This window comes from Caretta caretta, chromosome 1, assembly GCF_965140235.1.
Source record: "Caretta caretta isolate rCarCar2 chromosome 1, rCarCar1.hap1, whole genome shotgun sequence".
In the NCBI taxonomy this organism is placed as follows: domain Eukaryota; kingdom Metazoa; phylum Chordata; order Testudines; family Cheloniidae; genus Caretta; species Caretta caretta.
This window is the reverse complement of record NC_134206.1, coordinates 140,823,851-140,849,921: the sequence shown is the minus strand read 5'-3', so window position 1 is coordinate 140,849,921 and position 26,071 is coordinate 140,823,851. Positions and strand designations below refer to the sequence as shown.

Genomic DNA, 26,071 nt, shown 5'->3' with positions numbered 1-26,071 from the left:
ATACAGCTGACACATGAAAGCTCTCTCTACTAAAAATGTAAGACACATTCATGACTCTTTCCAATAATGTGGTATTACAAGTTCAGCATCTTTCTTGATGTACCTACTTAACAAAAGCAGAAGGAAAACAGACATTTGTAACTTACAGTTGTCAAGAACAGGAAAATATTTTGTGAGAGCCCTTCTGCAGAGACCAAGGCATTGTGTTGAAGATTTCTATCATTTCTTTCAGAATCTCTAGGTTCCTACTATTCAGGGGGATTTTATTTTCCAAAAGACTCCACTGTTTTGTGATGTTCACTGCATAATTAGTTTAAGTAATTTATATTTTTCACTGTGTAATTTGCTAATTATCTGGATATTTGTATGTGTAATTAAATTTATTTATAAAATTTTAGGTTTAAAAGAAGTCTTATAGGGTACATTTTTCCAAAAATGCTGTCAGTATATGAAAGTTCATCTACTTGCATGGGCAAAAAGCCCCTTTATTGGAGTATTCAGAAAACTCACGTGACCATATAAAACCCCAGCATGTGTGCACACATTCTGCAGCTACATTTTCAGAGGAGCTGCTGTGTTCCACTGGTCTCAACAGTGCTCTCTAGAACAGTTGTAACTGTCCACTTGCTAGTCCTGCTGTGCCAAGCAACTTTTTGGAAAAGCCTAATAAGCACAAGCAATAACTAGCAGTTGATGTCTTAACTATAGCCTCATATTTAATTGTACTAGGATGTAATTATACATTTAAAAGGCCACTATACACACTTACCGGCTAGCTCGGAAATACAAGAGCCATGCTGAGTAAAAGAGCAATGTTTGTCAATTGCCCTATGCATCTGAAGTTATAGGATATTGCTATAGCTTTACATACATATATTACTCCTGGGGGGGATTCTGTGTGACTGCACACCCGCACAACTCTCCCTACCCCGAATTCCTGTGCTTCTGTGCAGAAAACATCAGGGAAGACACAATGGGGCCAGGAGGAAGACGGGGGCAACAATGTGTGCAGTTTGAAGGGGGATTGCTCCCTCCAAACAGAGATGAGGTGGGGGAGGGGCACATGGGGTTACCTGCCACTACCCCCCCTTCATTTTTGCAAGCGCAGTGCTGCCCAGCTGAAGGAGGCTGTGTCTGGGCTCCTCTGACCTACATCTGAATACTGCTTCCTGGATCCTAATGCCAGTCGTGCTCCCCTTCTGTGTGCTGGGAGCCTTCCTGTTTTCTGTGCAACAGTGAATGCCCTTGGTGGGGCTGGGTAAGGGAAGGGGGATGAAGGGTTGAGGGGAAGAGTTAGTGGGGAAGGAAGGAGGGGTGGAATAGGGCAGGCGGAGGGGAATGTGGGAGTGAAGGGGGGATGGAGAAGAAAAGGAGATAGGAGAATCGTGGGGGGAAGTGGCATCCTGGCATGCGGCATCCCCTCGGCAGCAGCTGGGGGTCCCCCATTAAGCCGGCCTATCGAACCCTCACCCTGACAAGCCCTACCCCTCTACACCTGGATCCCTCCAATGAACCCCCCACATCCAGGCCCCCACCCCACTGATTCCCAACCAGCCGCACCTGGACCCTCATACCATCAAGCCCTACTTCTCCAACACCTGGACTCCCCTGCCGAGCTCCTCTCCCTACACCCAGACCCCCCCTTGCTGAGTCCCAACCATCTTCACCTGGATCCCCTGCAGAGTCCCATTGTCCCTGCACCTGAACCCCCCAACAAGCCCCTGTGCATCCAGATCTCCCACTGAGCCACCCGCACCCAGATTGCCCCACACAGAAACCTGTAATACCCTGTTAAGAATCCGACTGCCGTGGAGCAGGCAGCAGAAAGCACTACTGCACGCTAAAATAGATGGAGAATGTGACAGAGAGTAAGTGGAACAGGCAGAAGAACTGAGCTAAGGTGGGAAGCTAACAGATGGTAGAGCTACTTCTGCTCTTCTCCCAGCCGCCCTTTGATCTGCCCCTGAGAGGGAACCTCGGTAGTGCTGATTCCAAATGTTCAAAATCATAAATCAGGCCCCCAAAAGTCATGAGTGGCTTACTAATAATAATATAAAAATAATAAATTTGGGATTCCTTTTGTTTGATTTCTGGTTTTGAGCTTTCAGGCTACATTTGGTTTGTGTTTTTAACCTTTTCTCCACAATTATGAGGCCTAGAAACTTACTTTTTTTTTTAAATGGAAACTGAGATTCTTCTGCAGTCACATGTATCTAGGTGCTCAGGCATTAATTAAAATATAAAATACCCTCATGAGACCCTCAATAAAAATCACAAGAATTGGCAACACGGGAACCTCCACTGGCTCTTCCTCCCAACCCCATGAGAAAAGGGTACTGGCCACCTACCACATGTGTGTGGGAAAGGACAGCGGGGGTTCTCTCCCAGATGCTGGAAGGAGTGCAGATGTGGCTACCATAACTGCTGCAATCGCTCCAGGGATAACAGAAAGGAGGGAGATCGGTGGTTGCACAGCTTCATTGCTAGCTGGACATCCCCTTCCCCACCTCAGCCCAGTTGCTCTTGACCCTGCTATACCACCTCAGGTTTTCCATTATGTTGGTGAAGCCATCGTACTTGGCCTTCCCTTACCAGATGCAGGCCCCCAGATATCCCCCAGGATCAGACAGCTGATGCCATTGGAAGCAGCAGTAGCAGCTTGTTGTCTTCAGGCATATGCTGCTGCCTTCGGTACTTCTGCTGCTCGCCCCTCACCCTGCTCCCAAAGCATGAAACTAGGTGGTGGCATGGATTGGGTGGGGCTTCTGGATGCAGAAGAAAAGGGAACCAAAGGGCTAAATTACTACTGCTTGTTATTAAAGTGATCAAGAATGGTCACTTACACAGCATGACCCTCCTTTTTTCAAGTGATTTTAAGAAAAAAAATAAAATGAAGAGTAGAGCGGTACTTGCAATGTGACCCAGTTTGGCCTACCTCTTATATTTTATTTTAAAAAAACAACCACCCTAAACTTGTATATTGTGACTTCTATGAATTAGGGAAATAGGAAAACCTGTGTCGTGAGTTTATATGAACCTGAACTAGATATGCACTTTTCCATTAACAGGGAAAAGGGTGGTTACCTTGTTGACCCTTTTAGCTGGGTCAGAGTCTAGAGTGCCTCTCAGCCATGGAAGCACTTATGGGCTAATAGTAACTCCCTTTGTGATATCTAAACATAATTTGCATAAGTATTGCTTTATACAAAATAAAAACTAACTTTTGTAGAATATATGAAATTATTTTTGCCTCAGATAGAAATTTGCAGGGCTGTAAAGATGTGATAATTTCAGTGAGGGAGATTTCCAATCTCAATTAATCATGTTGTAAAATCCTACAGTGCAAGAAGTGTATGTTAGAACCTGCCTTAAAATTAATTCCAAGTGAGTGAGACTTGGTAGGTCAGTGTAACACAATGGGTTTGAAGTTACTAAATCATTAGCGCCTTTAATTTCAAACTGTTGCATGGGGTTTTAGCTAAGAAACTCATGTTTAAATTAATGGGGCAGGGGGTTTCATGGCAAAATGCCCAAATGCTTTGGAAACTGCCTTTTTCTTTTCTGGGAGAAAAAAAAAACCCAAAGCCCATGTAATATGGGTGTCATACAAATAAAGCAAAATTTGAATTTAGCTCCTCCAAACAATGATTCACACAAGGTTTGTTGGTGATTAGGGCTAAGGCTAAGCTTGCCAACAGTGTCCCAGCATTCATCCACCCCACAGACAGTGAGTGTGGAGTAAGTAGTGTTAGTGGTACTACAGTGTACCAAGGAGCTGGACCTGGCTGCCACCAAGGGAACAAACACAGACAAACCCAAGCCTGTGTGGGCACCAATGAGAATTCATTCTGACCACAGATAGTATACATTAATGCACATATTTATGTAAACTTCTGTTCTGTAAGTTCTACATAAAAATTACCATCAACTGTAGAGCAGCCACTAAAATTTGGATCACCAATTCACACAAAATGGTTCCTAGATGTATCTCACAGTCACCATTTTCAATCTCATACGCTACACCACATATTAACACACACTAGTGCAGAAATACTTACAAAATAATTTATGAAAACCACCCAGCCCTGTATTATCATCCAAACACATGAATGTATAACCATTTAAATGTGGTCAGAGTGAAGTCCAACACTGGTTATTTGGGATACTGGTGGAGATACATGGATTGTGAATGGTGGAAGGGAGGTAGCTGAGGGAAACTGAGAGAATGTAAGACCTATCTACCTAACCAGCTTCCGTGCTCTGGAGGATTGATTTTATAGAGGTTGTTTAGGCAGTAGTGTAGCAGTGTCACTCTGAATAAGGAGCCCTGTTGAATACACATTTTGAAGTTGCACTTTAACCATAGACTGTAAAAGAAAAAGCACAATAGCACATAACCATAGCTGAAATCTGTCATAATACAAAGGGCTTCAAAACAATTTACACATCAGTAGAAGAGTATGACAGAACAGAATGGACACATGTTTTAAACTTGGGTGCTTAAAATTAGGCACATATATCCTTATTAGACATCTACATACAATTAGCTTTTACATAAAAAGTGGCCTGATTTTCTGATGTGCTGAATACACACACCTCCCACTGGAGCAGGCTGAGTAAAACTCCCATACACTCTTTCATCATAGTCCTTCAGTTTTAAAGGGGTTTCTCTTGCAGTTACAGAAGCTATCCTGTAAGTAAACCAACACATAAATGGTTCAGAGTCATTACAGTGCTGCCTGAGGGAGGCAGTTTCTGTCACCTCCTTGCTGCAGAAGAAGGGGGTTGAGTTTATAAACATACATTTCCCCAGAAGAACCCTGTTTACATTCCTAGGCAAAGTGCATTTTTAGGAAAAGCCCCCTTTTGGCCTATATCCAAGCACTCTTTTTTACCAAACAGTCTTCTTGTTGCTTCATACAGAACACCTGTCCCTTCACTATTGATGGGACTGCCAGATTTGGCACAATGCTAGCACATCTGTGCCTGGACTAAATCCACTTTAGCACTGCAACTTCTAACTGTGACTTCCTGTCCTCTGGTTTTCTAAAGAAAGTGAATAGTGGGTTCACGTGGGGAGGAAGGATGGGTTAGGGGTTGAATAAGAGATTTGCTGCCAGACAAAAGCTAAGAACAGGTTAAAAATAGAGAGCATAAAGCAATAAAGGTTAGAAAGGTGTGCTATTCCCCTCTCTACTGCACCTACACAAAAAGACAATTCCCCCATTGAAAACCTCAAGGAAGGATAATAAAGGGCAGTTTTCCCACCTCTAAACCATGTCTCCCCCACTATCACCATCTCTTGGGAGTGCTTATGTCAGGGCAATTTCCATAACATTAACCAAGTATAGAGGAAAACAAACATTTCCCCTGTCCTCTTTTGTTAAATCAAACATAAAAATCCCTAAGACCTTTCTTGGGTGTGATACGTTTCCCTTGCTTCTCTTCCCTACCTGTACTAAGGGGAATAACTTTGTCACAAGGTGTTAGCGTTAAAACTGAATGTACAAAACAGGTTGGTTCTCGCAGAGACCATGGCAGTGACACTCGCTGCCTTAGCTTGTGTCAACGAATCATAACTAAGAACTGCCTTCTTTTAGCTGGCAAGACCACTGTGGAGGAATTCTATTAGCCAAAGTCTGTTCCCTTGCTCTTTAGAGCAGGCTGCAAAGAATACCATTGTTTGCTGGCCAAGCAAAGCGAGATCTAACGCTCAATTCGATGGCATTTCTCTGTCTGTCTGTCTGTTATGCATATTGATTTTGTGCAAAGGAACCCTGACTGGAGGTGTTGCAAGCAGAGGATGCGCTCTGCTACCCCCTACTGCTGGCTACACATATCACAAGTAGCAATGTAACTGCCTGGGGAGATTTTCTGTAGCTTGGACTCTAACAGAAATAAGTGTCTTACAGAGAGGAGTTGTGGGGGAAGAGCATAGTATGTGGGGCTGTAGGGGAAATAGAGGCTTGTAGAGTACAGGGAAGAGTAGTGGTAGTGGGAAAATAAGAGCGACTGGAGGAATGGGGCAGTAGAGATAAAGAGGGAAGGAAGCAGGGACTCAAAGAGGAGGAGGAATAGGGGGCGGAGTGGAGGTGATGAGGGAAACAGGGATCCAGAGGGGAGTCAGGAGAAGGAAGTGGACTTGGCAATGATGGGGGGATGTGGTGATGAGGGAAGTGAGGATCTAGTGAGGGAACTGGGTGGGTGAATGGGGAAGAAGAGACCTGGGGGGCGAGGGGAATAAAGACACACACAGCCCTGGCACATAGTAGTGAGGGAATAGAGAACAGACACAGCCCCTGGGTGTGGGGGAGCTGCAGGGAGTCCCTGAAACAGAGGGGGATGGGAGGGTGGTGCACAGGGTGGTTGTAGGGAGAATGGAGGGATGCAAGGAGCCTCTGGGATGTGCAATAAGCTTGGCCTACAGAAGCTACAAAGTTTGTGTCTTCCCCCTCATTTGTAATTTTAAGAAAAAATTCAGCAGTTTTGTAGTCTATTTAAGAATGTGCTAGTCCAGCAGCCCACCATCTGAGAGACCAAGTACTATAATGACGTCTTAGCCCAGAAGGACAAAATATGACTTCACTGTTTTTTTAGCTTTTATAAGCCAAGATACAGTTTTCTACAAGGTCCCAGTTGGGAGCTGCTGAAATGTGATCCTGCAGTCATAGTCTTATACTGTAAGCAGTGCCTATGTTTCCTTCACCTTGGCAGGTGGTATCAGAAATCTGGTGCTCCAAATACAAGTTTCTTTTGCTTACATGCTAACAGATCAGGTGCTCCTTTTATTTTCTCTTTCAAGTCTTGATCGCCTTGTGTACTTTATTTTGCCTTTTCTCTTTTGCTCACTGTAGGCTCCAGTTTCAGAATTGAGACCTTTGTCTTCTTTTTCTGCCCTCCTAGAAAAATGTCTGTTTTCTCGAGATGGTTCCCTTTTATAATTTCTTTGCAGCTCGGTGTGTTTCATTTCTGATTACATGAGGGATGTCCTTACTCCCATTTCCCCTGGTCATTGCTGATGTCAAGAAAGGGATCATTCTTTTAGTGGATGCCAGAATGTACACTTACAATTACTGGCAAAATTCTTAGACATCCTAGGGAATGCTAGGTATCCGATTATTCTGGTATATGCTGTTTCTTGCGCTTGCTACTTCTCCGACACTAAATGTTTTTTCCTGTTCACTTTTTTTTTTTTTTTTTTTTAAGATAAATTGCTTAAAAATCCCAGGTCATATTGACATTTTATCTGATATCCCTGTGATCTTTTTCTTTGTCTTATAGGGTATGTCTGCACAATAGCTGGGAGGTATAATTCTCAACTTGGGTAGATGTACATGCACTAGTTCTGCTCAAGCCAGTGGGCTAAAAATAGCAGTGTGGCCATGGAGGCTAGGGCTAGAAGCCTGAGTACATGCCCAGGGGTTAGGTGGTGTTTACTGGGTTTTTTTAATCCAAGCTTCTCCTTTACTACAGAAGATACTTAGCTAACAAATAATTTTATTTCGTGTAATAATACTTTACTATGGTCCAGTGATTAGGGTACTAGACTGGAGCATAGGAGAATGTAGGTTGCAAATTGGCTTCTTCCACTGGCCTGCTTTGTGACCTTGGGCCCATCCCTTCTTCTCTGTCTCCATTTTCCCATCTGTTAAATGGAGATGATACTTTCCTCTGTAAATTGATTTGAGATCTATGGATAAAAAGCTCTTTATATGAAAGCATATGAATAAGCCATGGCCTTTATCTTACATTTTATTGCTTCGTTAATTTTGCTAGGAGTGTATTTAAAAATCTGTCTGCCTTAAAATAATGTGAAACAAAAATTCCTGAGTATATGACAAAAAACTCCTCCAACTTTTCTTTTTAAAGGGAGAAAAAGTTAAACATCCTCTTTACTTTTCACTGTGCTGTTCAGGATTTACATTTCTCTCAGCCTGGATGATGAAAAGAGTAGTCAAAATTTTTTGTTTTACCACATACTTTCTATAAGTCATGTTATCACATACTCAGGTTCTTATGAGCAAGCATAATACTGCAATGTGTTGCTTACAAATGCCGCAGGGGAATATATAATTTTGTTTTATAAAAGGTTTCCATTGGAAGTTTTAAAAGAAATTAATTAAAACAGTTCTGTTGGTCTTTAGCTTTTGTTAAAGCTTATTTTTACAAAAGCTAAATTTTGGTTCAAACTGTTCCTGACAATACTCCTTAAAGCTCTGAATGAAACACTCCTGTTCTTATCTAACACAAATTCCTCTTTTTTTTTTCTTATCTTGTATTTTCATGGTGAACTGCAAGGTGACATCCTAGATGAGGTACACCCATTCTCCAAGCTTAGCTTTCTTTTTGGTGAAGTCTCCCCATTCTTTCTGCTCAGCGACAGAGAAGGACCTTCTTGCATATAAGACAGAGAATGAAAAAATTAGAGAGTCTGTCTGAAGATTTGCTTAATGTGTGAAAAATCCCGTGTGGCGATTGGCTGCATAAGCCTGATTGACAGGTTGTGGGGGTGGGGAGACACCATCTGTTCTGGATTAATGTAATTAATTAATCACATCTCTATGGCAACTAAAGCAATTGCTTACCTGGAAAAGCAATAGTAAGCCCATGCAACCTTAATTTGGCCCCTCATGTGTCTGTATTATAATACAGTCTTTAATTACCATGATCATCTGCTATTTTTATTACCTGCTTCATTCATGGCACAGTTTGGACGGTACTCTCTGAATGAGCTGCTATTCTATCTATTTTAATCTTCATAGTTCCATGGGTGGCCCCATGCCTTATTTACTGCACACGATTCAAACCCTACTCTGAATACAGAATTAATCACTTCCTCGTGAGCTTTTTTATAGTGCTTATTCCTATAGTATCTGAGTGCTTCACAAACAATTAATTTATCTTCATAGTACCTCTGTGAGGTGAGGGGGTGGTATGATCTCCAATTTACAGATGAGGAAATGAAGCAGAGGGATTAGGGTCAAAAGTTTCCACTAATTTTGGGTGCCCAATTTGAGAAACATGGGGCCTGATTTTCCCCAGTATTTAGCATTGTATAGCACTATATGTTCAAAGCACACCTCTCAGTGACTTCATTTGCATCAGCACTTCTGTAAATCAACCCACAAAGGTCTCATGTTTGGCACCGAGAAAAGAAGGAACATACTATTAGTGGCCAGCTGTGAACATTTTAGTTTAAATGACTTGCCCAGTATCACATGGAAACTCTGTGGCTGATGCAGGGATACAACCTTAATCATAAGACCATCCTCTCTCTTCCTGCAGTTCCTTGTCTCATTGATTACACACCTCCAACTTCTGTGAGAAATGAGGCAGGGTCCTACAGACAGCAGTTTTATTCACTACATGACATCAATTCATTCCCTGAGGACCATCCATTCTGTGAAAAAAGTAGTATGTGGTTATGTAATTAAAGACCTTAATGTTCTATTAATGTAGGTTTTTTAAATGTTATTTCTTACTTTAAAAAAATTCTATCACATGGAATCATACTGACTCTCAGCTTGGGTCATCAACAGCGTTCGGACCTATACATCCACCTGATAGGCCTCTACCATTTAAGTTAACAGAGTAACAGCTAGCAGAAGTAGACTATTATTTTTTATGTGGACAAGGCACTAGACAGGGATGAGACACTTTGCCTGTGGTCTTCACAGCCTTGTATTGGATTATTCTCACTGAAGACAGAATCTTCAGAGAATTTACCTCCAAACTCTAACAAGTGTCTGCTGAGCATGTGTGAACTGTGAATTTTCAGACGTTTTAACATGAGCAAATGTGGTTGAATATTCACAGGGTCAGCAAAAGGCATATCCCTGGTACCAGGGCAACCGCTTGCCAAATGTCAGGACCTTGCTCCAAAACGTGGTGGTGATAGAGGTTCTCAGTTCAATGGCTGTAATGAATTTTTCAATATGAGCAAAACAACATATTTTCCCTAATGTCATTTTTTAAATGACTGAAACTTTCAAATAAAATTCAGCTTGAGGCAGACACCCAGCATGGAAAATTCCAGTCTGAACCGTGTCATTTATCAAAGCTATAAACAGCTGAACAACAGTGTCTGCCGTCTCTGGTTATAATAATAATAGAATTAATAATAAATAATAATGAAAAACCTTGTTAAATTGTTATCGTTTTTTCTATTTCACTATTATGGTTCATTACCAAGATACCTAATTTTCTTTTTTTATTTAGAATTAGCCTGTGCCTCCAGCCTGTCATCTAATAATGTCATAACTCAATATTTTTGTTGTCACCACCACAAATTAGAATGGTTTTGTTATACACACTAGTTTGTGCTATTCACAGAATGCTGCACATGATAGTGATTCCTTAAGGAAGTTTCTGGGTAGATGTAAACATACTGCTAATCAATGACTGGTGGTAATAAATAATGAACCGGCATATAACAGTTCAAATGGACTTGTGATCAAATTTAATAATTGTAAAAGTTATTAGTGTGAAGAGGTTTTACATTTCAGAGCCTTAGTATTAAAATAAAGGAGCCTTATTACTGCTTAGAATGCATTCTAAAATGTATTTGTTTAATAAAATCATTTTATTTTACTAAAATGAAATCAGAGAGAAGTAATATCATACCTGCCAAAAGGCCTTATTGGTTTCATGGATTAAATGGTAACATTTCGCTTTAAGCCCAGCCAGTCTTGATTAAGCACTTACATTTATTGTTCTTTCCTCCTTCTTCCACATCACAGTATGAGCCAGAGTGATTATTGTAGCTTTCATTTAGGAGAGTGTTCTGCGTACCTGAAACTCTAGAAAATTGTCCTGCTGTAGTGAAAAGGCAGAAGGTTATGGCAAACTGCCTTTCAACCCATAAATCTGTACAGCATACATGTACATTTAATTTTTGACATTTTATTTTAATGTATTGTAGGATTGCATTGATGCAGGCTGGTGGGAAGGAGAACTCAATGGCAGGCGTGGAGTGTTTCCAGATAACTTTGTCAAGCTTCTTCCCTCTGATTTTGAAAAAGAGGTAAGTGTAATTATTTCCCTCTGTTTTGCTTTATCATATAGGATAAAATTTGAGCTGAAATTCTGCTCTGGATTTCTATGATTCCTGCAAGACAAGTTACACTTACAAAAAATTAAACAAAAATGGTTAGGGAAAATGGCATTGCTGGATAGCAGCAGCAGCATCTATGACTGGATTGTTCATGGCTTGAGGCCATATTGAGTAATTTCTTGGAAGGTATTTTGCTGGCCCATAAAACCAGTCATCCAACCTCTGCTACCTTATTTTTAAAGCCCTCTGTGCCACATTCTCAGTTTATCTGAGACAGAGTGACTGGAGATCATGGTGTAATTTGCTTAGTTTTTATGGTGTAATGATGATCAGAATCATTAACATGTCTACAGTGTGTGTGATACAGTATGAAACATTAGTCTACCAACTGCTTAGACAGATGTCATTTTGTCTTGCCAGCAGCCATAATTTAAAGCACTCTTCCAGAAAGAAAAGGGTGAAATTCTAGCATGTGTTTGAAAGAGGAAAACTAAACTTGTTTTATGACATGTTCGCTTGAGCTCTGTCAGAATTCATTAATTAAAAAAAAACACAACTGTGGGTAAATTCTTTTTGCCTATTTTAAAATAGGCAAGGTTATTTATTTCCCTAACACCATTTAGAAATCCTAACACACTTTCTGAGAGAACTTGATAGATTCGTCCTCTCTAAGAAAACTGTCCCATTTTCAGGAAACTCCTCTGTCATCAGGGTGATACTGTGAGCTCGTAATCAGGCTCTTGATTTATAGTTCAGAGTGATTATTATGTAAGCCATCAATGATAAAATCAAGACTCAGAGACACTCTCTCTCAAGGACTGACAGTAAAATTGGATGCCAGATTAAATAACTTGGAAACCTTGATAAAGAAATCACAAAACAACTCCCAGAAGCTACCACAATTATTGAAGATGAAGGTGGAATTTATGGCTCTTGTGAGAGCAAAAAAAACTCTTTTACAGAGTAAAATGTCATTCCACATCAGAGTGGATAGCCTGGAAAAGAACGAGGCCTGGTTATGAAAAGATGATGATTTCAAGAAGAGGCAGAGACCCTTGAAAAAAAATATGCAAGGGAGTGAGGAATGGGGTGGAGTGGGGGGAAGAGGGAGTGGGGAAAGGGGGGGGGAGTGGGGGAAGAGGAAGTGGTGGAATAGGGAAGGGGTGGGTGGGGGGAAGAGGTTGTAGGGAGGGGGGAAGAGGGAGTGGGAAAGAGGGTGGAGTGGGGAGGGGAAGGAGGTAGGGTGGGGGGAAGAGGGAGTGGGGGAATGGGGAAGGGGGTAGAGGCAGTGGGGAAGGGAGGTGGGGTTGGCGGAAGACAAGGGGAATGGGGAGAGGAGGAGCAGGAGGCAGGGACCCATGGCGAGGCGGCTGGGGGGGGCAAAAGTTCTTTGTGCCCAGGTCCCCAGTAAATCCTAATTGGTCTCTTTTGGTGCAGACTTCCAACCTTGAGCCCTTCTAGCTTGTCCCTTCCAACCAGTCCCTGTGCCACTCCTGTTTCTTTCCCATCCTTGGCTCCTGCCCCAGTTCCAGACACCTTTGCTGATACATTTTCAGTCTGAGTCTCCTCTGCTCAGGCTTCTCATCCCAGTCTCAGGCTCCTTGTCCAGCGAGGTCTCCCTCTCCTGGCTCAGTGCCAAGTCCCAGTCTGCTCCCTACCTCACAGGCCCGCTCTCCTTTCCAGCCAGTCCCCATTTCCTCTTCTCAGCTATTTGTCTGATCTGTTTCCTCCCATCACCCCCCTGACACTAGTTCCTAGTCACAGGCTCCATCCTCAGGCTCTTCAGCCAATCTTGGACTCAGCCAACCCCTCCCCTGTTCTTTGTTCTGGTCTCTTTGCCTATCCAGTTCCACTTTTTGCTCTCCCCCCATTTTCTCATCCAATCTGTGTCCCCCCCGTCCCCCGCAACCAACTGACTCCAAGGCCCTCCAGCTCCCACTCCCAGTCTCCTGACCCAACCAATCCCAGCATCCCTTCCCCACCCCCCCAGCTCCCAACTGCCCCCACTTAACCAATCACAGTCTGCCCCTGCTGCTACTAGCTCCCAGTGTGTCCTTGTCCCAATCTCCCCCTTCCACCTCCCAATCAAGGTTTCTCTCCCTTCCCCTCTAGTCCCAGTCTTACCAGACTCCTTGTCCCAAAATACTTCTTTCTCTCCCTGCTTTTATTCCCCCTGTATTCGAATCAGATGGCTTCCTCTTCCACTCTGCTTGGGCATGAGCTGGGGGGAATGGGGGGGGGGCAGAAGAGGCCAGCACTGAAAGCACAGGAGAGGCAAGCTCCCTGCTCTCAGCTCCAGTGTCCAGCCCCACCCTGGCCCAGAACAGCCACTAGAGGGAAAGGCTTTGAACCCCCTTAGCCTTGGGCTGGAACATGCTCAGTCGCTCTGTGGGGATGGTGCATCTGCCGTCCAGTCACATGTGAGAGCTGAGAGGGGATGGACCATACTCAGTGAGAATGGGATCTTCAGAGATTGTAGATGTTTAGCTCTATTAAATCTTTACTGAGCACATGTGAACTGTGATTTTTATTTCAAAGGCTTGTAACTTGGCTAAATTTGGAGGGGGGGGGAATTGTTGAACTTTCCCCCAAAAGATTCAGCCTGGGGCAAACACCCAACAAGGAAAATTTCAGCCAAAAGGATTAAAGTTTGGGAAAGTTATAAGCAACTGAATACACGGTTTTATAATGGGTAGTATCAGGCAAACTTAATACGCGGTGCTACAAGCCCCACCTATAATAAAGGGTGTCCTGATCAGTGTTCCTCAGTCAAGAAAGTAGTGGCTTTTACGTGGGGCCATTAGGTTGCAAGTGATTAACCAGGAATAATAGAGTCATCCTGAGGAATGAGGAATACCACATAGAGAGAGAGTGTGTGTGTGTGTGTGTTTTATATCTATCTATCTATCTATCTATCTATCTATCTATCTATCTATCTATCACCTCTCTAATAAAAACTATATATATATATATATATAGTTTTTTATTAGAAGAGTTTTAACTCAAAAGCTTTGACCTTTTATTCTAAGTATGGGAGTTAAATTAGTGTGTCATATGCCCCGTTTGATTTTGCATTCACTCCAAGGCATTTACAACATCTGTCAGTATGATGCGCACGCGCACACACGCACAAAAGGAAAAACCACCCACAGCTAATCTACATAATAGAGAAGAAAAACAGATCTGGAACCAATTCAGTGATCATATTTGTTAAACATGTAAAGTGTTGCAGTCCTTTTAGGAAGGATGGTGATTGCAGAGAAAATAAATGATGAATAATTATTCAAAGATGAATAATGGGCTGTTGATGTGAATAATTAGCTTCATTTCATCAAGCTTGGGAAGCCTTAATAACTGTGCTTGAAGATGTTCTTCACAAATGCGATAACAACCATATATTGGCAAATGACAAAATGTAACCTCTAGAGTATTTCCTGTGTTCTACATTTATGCTTCAATTTAGTGTAAGAAACATATTTCAGCTCTTGGATTGCCTACACGTTTTTCAAAATGGCTTTGGATATTTAAAAGATTAAAGCTTAATTGCAAAGGCTACTTCAGTATATAAAAGGCCATTGTTTTCAGTGATTGTAAGCCACTTAATGCTGAGCTTTTATCTAAAAGACATTTCAACTATAAAAATAGTAAAGTGGCATATTATTTCTCAATTACATTTTCTTTCTTGAAAGTCTTTTAAATGAATTTAGTACTTGTGAAATGTGTGATTGACAGGCCTGGAATCTGAAGACGTGTAATTCTCATTGTAAAGTAGCATCTGATTACATCAAATCTTTCTATGAGTTCAAGTGTTTACAAGCAATCTCTTTTCTGCTTTTCCTTGATTTTAGAGACCTAAAAAACCACCACCTCCATCAGCTCCTATCATCAAACAAGGGTCAGGTAAGGTGTTGTTGCTCTTATATAATATACATCAGTTAAACACATTCCATACAGAACACATGTATTTTCAAATTTGTATGGATGCCATCAGTATCAAAGCCAATATGCAGAAAGAGTCTTAATTACTAACAGTAGATTGGATACAAGATGCAAAAGAACCATGAAAGATTGTGATATGCTTGCTGAATAGATTGTGAGTGAACTGAAAGAGGACACATGCCAATTCTTATTTGAAAATAATACATTAGAAGATTTATCTTAAATATTATGGTTCATTTCAAACAGTTTATACTAAACATGAAACTTTTGTTCTTGGAATTTAAAACAAATTGTGATGGTGCATAAAGTTAAGCACATGCATACATTTTTGCAAGGTCAGTGTCATAAATTTAGGGAATATAAACTGTAGTAGGAAAGTTTATTAACCTTTCACCTGCAGGCCCCATCTGCACTAGAAATACATGGCCTTTTTCCTGTCCATTTGCAACTTAGGCCTCACTCCTGAAACTGGATCTGCATGCATGCAGGAGTCAAAATGTGTGGATCCAGTTGCAGAATCAATCTCGTAGTTTCAGTTTCTTGTTTATCCATATTTTATAGGTAGGCTTAAGTACACTATTAACCACAGAATCATGTTCAAACTGATTTAGGGGACAACCTGTGTTGTAACCAAGTTCCCTGGTATATCTGCATTTTTACAACGGCTAGGTCCAAAGCTATACTACTGCAGCTGAACTGGAGTTAACTGTGGCTCATGGTAACACAACACAAATATGATTTACTTGCCCAGTGTAGATTAGGCATCGCCATGTTTAAACATGTGGGTATAAACATGTTTTTAAAACTCTTATCCCTTCTGTGGAGAATGAGGAAGATATCTGGATTATTTTTTATGAATATTATATGTACTTCACTTTACCTTCTTGATGATATTCTGCTTGAGTACACAGAGTTAAATCAAAGGAGGCTGTTAGGGAGAACAAGAAAGAAATACATTATTCATATTATTTTCTGGGTAAGCAAACTGTGTTTAAACGATGTTAGAATGAACCATGATCAAACCCAGTTAACCAAAACTAGTTTTCCTTCTGTAGATAAGACCTTAGGGTAAAATTTTTAGAAGCAACTATGTTTCAGTGGAACGTACGCAACTAAGTTTCTTAAGGTGCTTTTGAAAATTTTAGCCTTAAAGACAGAATTCAAGTTTTGTTTAGGTCATAATAACTCAGAATGAATGGGATGGTCTCAAAGGCCTCGTCTGCACTAGTGTTTTTCCCCTAAAATTTCCCAGTTGTTGTCACAGTGATGCAGGCACTTGTGACGACAAAGGACTTTAATCACTATTTTCTATCCCCCACCTCTTGGTTAAAAATCTAGTGGCTTCTCTACAATCGCACTCCCACTGTTACTTACCACCACTGGGAAATTTTAGGGTAAATAAGCAAGTATAGACATAGCCAGTCTAGTCAGGGTTTTCTACCTATTGTTATCTGTTCCAAGTTTGTGTTTCAGTTCACTAGTGTATCTGATAGTGAATCAAGGAACTATATTTGAAATTTAACTCAATCAAGCAGTTGTTTCTATTTGTTTAATCATGCCAATAGTTCACTTCTTTGTCTTGAGACACTTAAAAAGAGATTTAATTTTAAGATAGATTCTGTTATTCAGATGATCTACCTGAATCATTGCTCACTGAGAGCAGTATAATTTTGCCATCTAGTGGTGGTTGCAGTGTTAAAAACAAAATCAGCAATGCTTTATCCATAAATGAAATTATAATCACGGCTATGTTTTGGAAAAACCCTTTAAAAGATTACATTTCTGTTTATATCTCGGCTTCAGGTTTCTCTTTCATAAAATGGTGAGAATAATAATTTTAGCCTGTATATAGCCCTTTACATACTCAAAGCACAAGGTACTTAGTCATCACAATAGCCTTGCGAGATGGACAGATAAAGTGCAAATTGAGACACGGAAAAATGAAATGACTTGCTCAAGGCCATTTGAGTTGGGGGCAAAAGCCAAAGATGAGAACTCAGGTGTTTCAGGTTCCTAGTTCCAAACCCAATCTACTGACTGGACCATGCTATGTATCTGCAAGAAGTCTGTGAATGTTTAGGTAAAGTACAACATTTCAAGGCTGAAGAATGCTGTACTTGTTGTTATGAATTAATATCTCCTGCCACCAACTACAGTGTGAAATCACAATTTTACCAACATGGTACTGTATTTTACCAGTCTTAGCACGAGGCTGATTCTGCTATTGGTGGTTTTGAATACCTGTTAATACATGATATGAAAAATTAGATCCAGAACTATCAGTTGCATGCTAAATAATTAAAAACCAATATATTCTATTACTGAGCCTAGAAAAATAGCACAGGGTAGAAGCAAAATTAACATGAGAATCTGGGGAACTACAGACCGGTCAGCCTCACCTCAGTCCCTGGAAAAATCAGGGAGCAGGTCCTCAAGGAATCCATTTTGAAGCACTTGGAGGAGAGGAAGATGATCGGGAACAGTCATCATGGATTTACAAAGAGCAAGTCATGCCTGACCAACCTGATTGCCTTCTATGATGAGATAACTGGCTCTGTGGATATGGGAGAAGCGGTGGACGTGATATATCTTGACTTTAGCAAAGCTTTTGATACAGTCTCCCATAGTATTCTTGCCAGCAAGTTAAAAAAGTATGGATTGGATGAATGGACTATAAGGTGGATAGAAAGCTGGCTAGAGCGTTGGGCTCAATAGGTAGTGATCAACAGCTCAATGTCTAGTTGGCAGCCGGTATCAAGCGGAGTGCCCAAGGGTCGGTCCTGGGGCCGGTTTTGTTCAACATCTTCTTTAATGATCTGGATGATGGGATGGATTCCACTCTCAGCAAGTTCACAGATGACACTAAGTTGTGGGAGAGGTAGCTACATTGGAGGGTAGGTATAGGGTCCAGAGTGGCCTAGACAAATTGGAGGATTGGGGCAAAAGAAATCTGATGAGGTTCAACAAGGACAAGTGCAGTCCTGCACTTAGGACGGAAGAATCCCATGAACTGCTACAGGCCGGGGACTGACTAGCCAAGTGGCAGTTCTGCAGAAAAGGACCTGGGGATTACAGTGGACGAGAAGCTGGATATGAGTGAACAGTGTGCCCTTGTTGCCAAGAAGGCTAATGGCATATTGGGCTGCATTAGTAGGAGCATTGCCAGCAGATTGAGGAAAGTAATTATTCCCCTCTTTTCGGCACTCGTGAGACCACATCTGGACTGTTGCGTCCAGTTTTGGCCCCCCCACTACAGAAAGAATCTGGACAAATTGGAGAAAGTCCAGCGGAGGACTATGAAAATGATAAGGGGGCTGGGGCACATGACTTACAAGGAGAGGCTGAGGGAACTGGGCTTATTTAGACTGCCAAAGAGAAGAGTGAGGGGGGATTTGATAACAGCCTTCAACTACCTGAAAGGGGGTTCCAAAGAGGATGGAGCTGGGCTGTTCTCATTGGTGGCAGACAACCAAACAAGGAGCAATGGTCTCAAGTTGCAGTGGGGGAGGTTTAGATTGGATATTAGGAAAAACTGTTTCACTAGGAGGGTGGTGAAGCACTGGAATGGGTTACCTAGGGAGGTGGTGAAATCTCCATCCCTAGAAGTTTGTAAGGCCTGACTTGACAGAGCCCTGACTGGGGTGATTTAGTTGGTGTTGGTCCTGCTTTGAGCAGGGGGTTGGACTAGATGACCTCCTGAGGTCCCTTCCAAGCCTAATTCTTCTATGAGTCTATGATTCTTCTATGATTCTATGTTTAGAATTAGCCTTTGTCTATATTACAAATTAAAGCCTGGTTCTATTTTGTATTTTAGTATAATTGGGACCTTAACTATATCCCCAAACTGGGCTTGAGATGAGACTGTGTGGTAATCATACTTAGGAACCTTGGCCAGCTGCAGCCATGTTGTAGCTGCGTGCGCACACACACACACGTTTAAAGTCCTGTGTCGCTACTTAAGTTTCTCGGGATATTCGACTTATATAACCCATGAGTTTAGAGTGACTGTGATTGGGAGGCTAGCAGTAGTGTCCTCCTCTATGTCAGTGGTTCTCAAACTTTTGTACGGGTGACCCCTTTCACAGAGCAAGCCTCTGAGTGCGACCCCCCTTATAAATTAAAAACACTTTTATAACACCATTATTAATACTGGAGGCAAAGCAGGGTTTAGGGTGGAGACTGACAGCTCACAACCCCCCACGTAATAACCTCGCAACCCCTTGTAGGGTCCCGACCTCCAGTTTGAGAACCTCTGTTCTATGTGGTGTAAAAGGGTGATGTGTGTAGCTCAGTTAAAAAATACTTACGAGCATGATAAGCTATACAAGTGTTGCCTGTTGAATAGAGCAGTTACAGAGAAACAATGTCCAGTAATCTCCAGTAATGAGGGGCCATTAGCATTGATGAGTAGTGAGTGTTAGGGACCAGCTGCAAGTATTGTATTACCACATTCAGAAAATGTAAATGTGCTTGAGTGCTGCATAACACACAGTGAAACAGACGGAACAAAATAGTGTTATGTAGCCGTTTTAAACACTGCTAAGCTAAAATGGTTGTAACATCTTGTAGTTGGCTTGTGGAATGAAGCCAAAACCTGTTATAATAATTCTTATAAATAGAGCCCTACCAAATTCACGGCCATGAAAAACGTGTCACGAACTGTGAAATCTGGTCTCCCCTGTGAAATTTGGTCTTTTGTGTACTTTTACCCTATACTACATAGATTTCACAGGGGAGACCAGCATTTCTCAAACTGGGGGTCCCAACCCAAAAAAGGGTTGTGAGGGGGTTGCAAGGTTATTGTAGGGGGGGGTCGTGGTATTGCCACCTTTACTTCTGCACTGCCTTCAGAGCTGGGTGGCCGGAGAGTATATATACCCCCTTTAGCTGTGAATCATGTTCAAAACTACTTTAAAACACAAACAGTACTTTATTTGTGCTAAGCATTATTATTGCAGACAGCAACTAAATTAATAAATCTGATATCTTTGTGGAATTATTTTCTTAGCATCAAAAAGTCCCATTTAATTGACTTACTCTACTGAACTTTCCTCCCCATTGAATTATTTTTGAGTCTAACAATGATACAGAGTTAAAGGATTATAAAATTTAATTTTCTGACTCCCTGATATTTGGAATGGAACAATTGTTTGCACATTTCACAAAATATTCTACACTTCCATTTTGCAAGTGCCTGCTCTCCTGAGACATGTTGGAAATCATGTAACTTGGTTGCAAAGACTACACAATCATGACATTTTGCATGCTTTTGTGACGTAAATAATTTTAATTGAAAATGGGCTAATTTTTAGTTTAAGCGTGAAAATTTCAAAATTGGGGAATCAAAAAATCAAAATAAAGGGGGACAAATTTAAATGTATATCTTTTTCTTGGTTTGTTTGCAGATACCTTTTTGCAGAATCCTGAATTTTCCTTTCTTTGACAGGTACCACAGACAGAAAACATGAAATCAAAAAGGTACCTCCTGAAAGGCCAGAATGTCTTCCTAATCGAACAGAGGAGAAAGGTATGAAATGTGCTTCTATGTCTGCTGTTTGCAGAGTGATGAATAGAGAAGGAGGTTGATTCAATTTTTCGTTTTCCAGTCAGTAGATAGATTTAATTAAGTGTATTCTGTGGATGTTTTGTTCTTTTTATACATTTTATAACTTGGCTGATACTATGCTTAACCTAAACCACTAGCCCATTCAAATATGCCTGTGAAATACAAATGGTTTATAATATTTTGCATCACTTAGACAACACAGCAATAAATTGGTCTCCAGGGCTTGAATGCCACTGCTTTTGTGAGTTGAAATCAGACCTTTGAACACATTTTTATGTTGGAATTTATTTAATTTTTTTCCCTGCAACTATTATCAACAAAGACAAATTGCCAATGGCTGTTTTTGTGGTCCATGATTCCTTCAAACCTAGTATCCTAAAACTTATGAAGAGATAGCTTGGCTCTGTGTAATATTCTTAAGTGTATGCCATAGGGATTCCTGTGTATATTCACAACATACTGTAGACCATCTTGTCACTGATGGGTTTGGTATATTATGAGAGACAAGGTGTGAGAGTTTTGCCACTGACTTCAATGGAGCCAAGGTTTCATCCAAGGAATCTGGAGTGTTAAAAGTGTTTAGCTACATTTTACTATGTGCATTTTCAGCATATTTTATAATGGGACCATTCAAGCTGTTTGTATGTGCTCTATGTACATCCTAGCAATAGTAAGCATTGGCATGTTAAAGACTGTAGAATTTCCTATGAAAAGTAATGAGTTTAAATTCAAACTAACCACTTTTTAAACTTGGAATCCCAAATATTAAGTACCTACATCCATATTTAAGCCCTTTTTGAGAGGTACTTACTTCCTGTGGATCCAATTGCCCAAATTTGTAAAAAAAAATCAGGCCACTTCTATTTAGATGCCTAAATATGAATCTGGGTGTCTAAATGTTGGCCCCCACGTTGTTATATTTTGACCCTAGTATCTGAAGCTGATTCATTTTTCATTTAAATATATTTGTATTAAATACGTGCCAAATACATTTTCAAAAGAAGATATTTGCATGCTTAAGCAGAGCATTAAGAATACACAAAATTATCCTTATTTTTGTGCTCTTCTAACTGAGTATTATCTCACAGAATAAAAATTAGTATGAAGGTGGGCTTGGAAAAAATGTTTCTATATGATGTGTAATTCTCTTGTCTTCTTATTTTAATAGTTATTTAGATAATCAATAAGTTTTTTTTAATTATTAAAATCAGAAATTACACTCAGATTCATACACTGTCTACACATGTCAGCCAAGAGTAGGTTTAATGCAAATTCAAACTATTGAAATATGTTTAGCACAAAACTGGTATAAACATTTTATTCTCAGAAAAGAGTGAAATAAGGCAGAACAGTGAAGAATGCAGACTTATTTCTTAGATATGGTTTAACTAACATTCATAGCTTCTGTACATTGTAAATCAATGTGTGCCAGTGAATTCCACTTAATAAGGTCTTTGTTCTTTTTTGGGGGGAAATTGATTTAAAGAAAGACCAGAAAGAGAGCAAAAACTGGTAGATTTGCACAAGCCTTCGGTTCCTGCGATACCTCCGAAGAAACCTCGACCACCCAAAGCAAACTCTCTGAACAGACCTGGTGCATTGCCCCCAAGACGACCGGAAAGACCAGCTGTGCCTCTGACGCATACAAGGTATTGTTAAAAGTTGCAAATTCACAGAGTGTAGGTTTTCTATTGATGTTACAGTTCATTTCCAATTCTAACTTTCTTTGAAATAATAATATTAAAGCCCTTTGGTTAGATACTGTATCATCACTCTGTCACACTGGTTTTACCTAGACTAGCGCTTCTGGTTTTATTGTAACTCAATTGAATTGATTGTCAATTAGACACCTGAAGATGTTTATTCCTGCTGTAAAGTTTGTGGAGTGTCTATATTAGCATGTACAATCAAGTTAGTTAACTCAAGTTAATTGGCACTCTGTTAACTCAAGTTACAAGACCAACAACTCTAGATTAGCTATGGCCACTGCGTGGCCCTTTCTAATCTCCTGGGTAGCTAAATATAATAGTGAATAATATTAGCCAGGATGCTCCTCTCTTAAACACTGTAGTGCCTAGAAATTTGATTTGATTTCAGTCCATTTTCCCTGGCTATTGTAGTGCAAGTCTAAGCATGTTGCAAACTGGGTTACAGAATGTGTTTTGATTACACAATGACTTACTCAAGGTACTACTCTAGAATGCTACTTGAAAAATAATGTATAGCCTCCATCAGTGGCTGTTCAATGTGCTTTACAAGCTTTGATTAAGTTTTGCAATACACTGGAGGGAAAGATCAGTATCATTGACTCAGTTTTACAAGTGGGGCAACAGAGGATGCAGGAGTTAAATGACTTACTCATGGTCACACAATGTCCGTGGCACAGACAAGAATACAATGTAGATGTCTTGACTCTCAGTCCTTCTCTTTAACTTTAGGTGATCATATACTACCTTGATAAGGGCAGGTTAAGAACTTGAATAGAATAGGACCCATAGATCATGCTTCCCTTCATTCGTCTAATAATAGCCTATAGAAGGACACTCTTTATTGAAATCTAGTCAATTAAAAAAGTCATTTAAGATGCTATACCTGCCCTTGACCCCTCTCAGTTTTTGAAGTCTTACTGAAGTGCTTGGGACATGTCTATCTCTCCCCACCTGACTATACATGGGAGGTGCTTGAACATAACACTAAAGAAAATAATTAATACATACATACAATCTCATGTTTCTATGTTTAAGAATGTTTATGTTTCCCCATTAGCTGTTTGAAAGACCTACAGAAGGGTAAACAGTGAAACTGGATTGAAAGTGCTGTCCAGTACATAATGTAACACAGAAAAAAGAGAGAAATATGTAATCCTCTAATCTCTTATGGGGTGTTACTTGTAATGGTAATTGGTTTTTTTAAAAGTACAGAAAAATGTGTTTAAGTTGATACTGCCCCATGATCTTCTAAAGACTTAGCATTTTGCTCCTTACTTTTCACTAGCAGATACAAGCACATACCACCTGTCTGCTTCTGGTGGTCTAATCTGGCAAAGGATGGTTTGGATTTAGTTAATAATGCCAGATTTATAAGCATGAACATGGCATTAGCTATTAGAACTGTTCAGACTAAAAATGCTGTAATGGATAAGAAGTCTGGCAAGTTTTGTTGAAAACTGGAAGAAATTACAAAAAATTGGATACATAGATCAGAATGTAAAAAGACAAAAAGCCCAGTTGATGATCTGGAAAACAAGATCATATTATGAAATATTAAGTTGTCAGGACATCCCTGTAGGTGAGGAAGCAAGAGAAATTAAGACATTCTACCACACTGGATTAGTAAAATGCTGATGATAAATGAGGATGTTCAGAATGATCTACTTGATCAATAAAATTCCCTCTTTTTTTTAATCACCGGAAGAAATGTATAACAACGTAACAGTATTCTGGTGGTAATCCCAAAAACTGTCTTCACTGTACCTCCCCTGGACCTCTTTGCCAAGATGTATTTAATGGCGAAGAAAGAATGTTAATTGGAAGTGTTCTGAGAGAGGTTGGGGTTGTAAACTATTACGATTTTAGGGCTGAAGGATACTGAGGCTGAACTTGATGTTGGATCCTAAAAGGATACTTAACACCGCTGTCTTAAGGAATGCTAAATGTCCTTCAAGACTCCATATCTTAAAAATGTTCCCAATGAACAGAGTTTGTCCATCACACACATACAAGTTTATTATAGGATTGTTCACAGGGGTGCTAGAACAATTTATAAATTATAGTGGAGGTGCTGAAAGCGTAAACCATGTATTTTGTTATTACTGCTTCAAGCCCAGGAGGTGCTGCCGCATCCTCAGCACCCCAAGTTGCTCATACCTTAAATGCTCAATTGCTGGCACTGACCTTTTGCCATTTGTATAGCCTTCTATTCCTTCAAAAAGCAACACCAATCTTTTGTAATGCACTTAATCTCCAATAGATGAAAGTGAAAAAGATTGCTTCAGATGAACATATCTCAGAAAAACAGGGTAAAACCCTGGTTTCAAAAGAGACATCTCAACAGATAGTATGTGCCTTGTCTACACTAGAAAATTGAACTACTGGTAACTGGTGTAATTACCAATAGTGGAGCATGCCCAAATAAACCATTATGTCTGGGGACAGGTCAGTTGCAGCTTTGCCCCACATCCAAACTAGTTGCAGGGCCTTCTTGGTACCCAACCCACAGTCCTTGAAGCCCTATCCAGCCTCCAAAAGAAAATTATTTATTTAACTGAAGAAACTGATTTTTATTACAAAATATAAAAACAGCCCACTGAAACCCATGAATGCAAGACTCTTGACATACACTAGAATAAGGATGCCGTTGCTAACCAACAGCAACAGAAATCTAAGGGGAATTTTATTAAAATCTACAGGATTTTTCCCTTAGAATCTGCAAAATTTCTGTAGGAGTTCTATTTTTATTTGATATTCTAATTGGCAGATCTTACAGATCTCAGAATAAGATACCAGAAGATACTTTCAAAATATGTATTAGCGTATTAAACTGAAATGATTGTAAAAAGAAATAACCAAACATATCCTGTAAATTACATTTAACAAAAACATCATTTTACCCTAATTTTCCAAGTTTCTGAATTATCCAAATAATTAAAAGACTATTTTATAGATTTGATCATACGAATGTCAAGCCTTATTCCTATAAAATGTCCTTACAAATAGGCATAACAGGATACAAAAGTGATCCTGGATAACCCATTAGTTTAAATTAGCTGATAAAATAGTGAGTGGTAAAACAGTTAGCAATTGTGGCATGCTTTATTTCTAACGTATTAATAGCTAATACCACTATTTTAAGAAACGCTAAATATCTCGGTCATTAGTTGCAGGGGCAGTTATATATTTGGCACATTTTGCCCAGTGTGCAAAGATATGTGTACAATAACACTGTATAGATAATACTGTTTATGTATGTATGGTGACAATTATTGTGGGAATTATACAATATTGTGAGGCTGGCCATGAAATGGGATAAATATTTCATGACTATAATACAGATTTTTTATTCCATTAAGTGAACTGAAGCTGTCTTGAAATCTCATAGTAAATTTTCACAAGGATGTTGTGTTTGTGACCTGTGCAGTTTAACCATGTGCTCCTACCGCTGATCCCATTTTATTCTGTCTGAGTGGTCATATTGCTTTGATAAACTTGTATGTATTATGTGAGCTTTTGCATGGAAGAAAAACAGGGTTACTCGTGGCTGAATCTCTGTTGCTCTTAAAAATTTCTGTCCCCCCTATATAAAGTATCACCATTCCTCTGTCATTTTTCTATGGTGAAGAAATTTTCGCTCTACAGTTCCTGGGTTGGGAGACATCTTTGAAACCATAGAAAGGGATTTCGTAGTATAATGATGGGTAATATGTACAAAAATCTTCATTTTCTAGTGGGAAGCACTTATCATGGTGAGGAAGCTGCTTCTATGAACAGAACGGAGCACTGCTGGATCCCATTATC

At 40.2% G+C, this 26,071-nt stretch overlaps 1 protein-coding gene across 11 annotated transcripts in view; it reads left to right on the top strand.

Moving 5' to 3' along the window:
• SH3KBP1 (SH3 domain containing kinase binding protein 1) overlaps positions 1-26,071 on the top strand; it is a 344,411-nt gene that overhangs the window by 287,117 nt on the left and 31,223 nt on the right. For all 11 annotated transcript variants that reach the window (XM_075131808.1, XM_075131826.1, XM_075131818.1 and 8 more), the window contains 4 exons: positions 10,922-11,023; positions 14,902-14,953; positions 20,439-20,519; positions 22,045-22,207. In XM_075131808.1, coding sequence (XP_074987909.1) covers positions 10,922-11,023; positions 14,902-14,953; positions 20,439-20,519; positions 22,045-22,207 — 398 coding nt within the window. The remainder of the gene's footprint in view (positions 1-10,921; positions 11,024-14,901; positions 14,954-20,438; positions 20,520-22,044; positions 22,208-26,071) is intronic.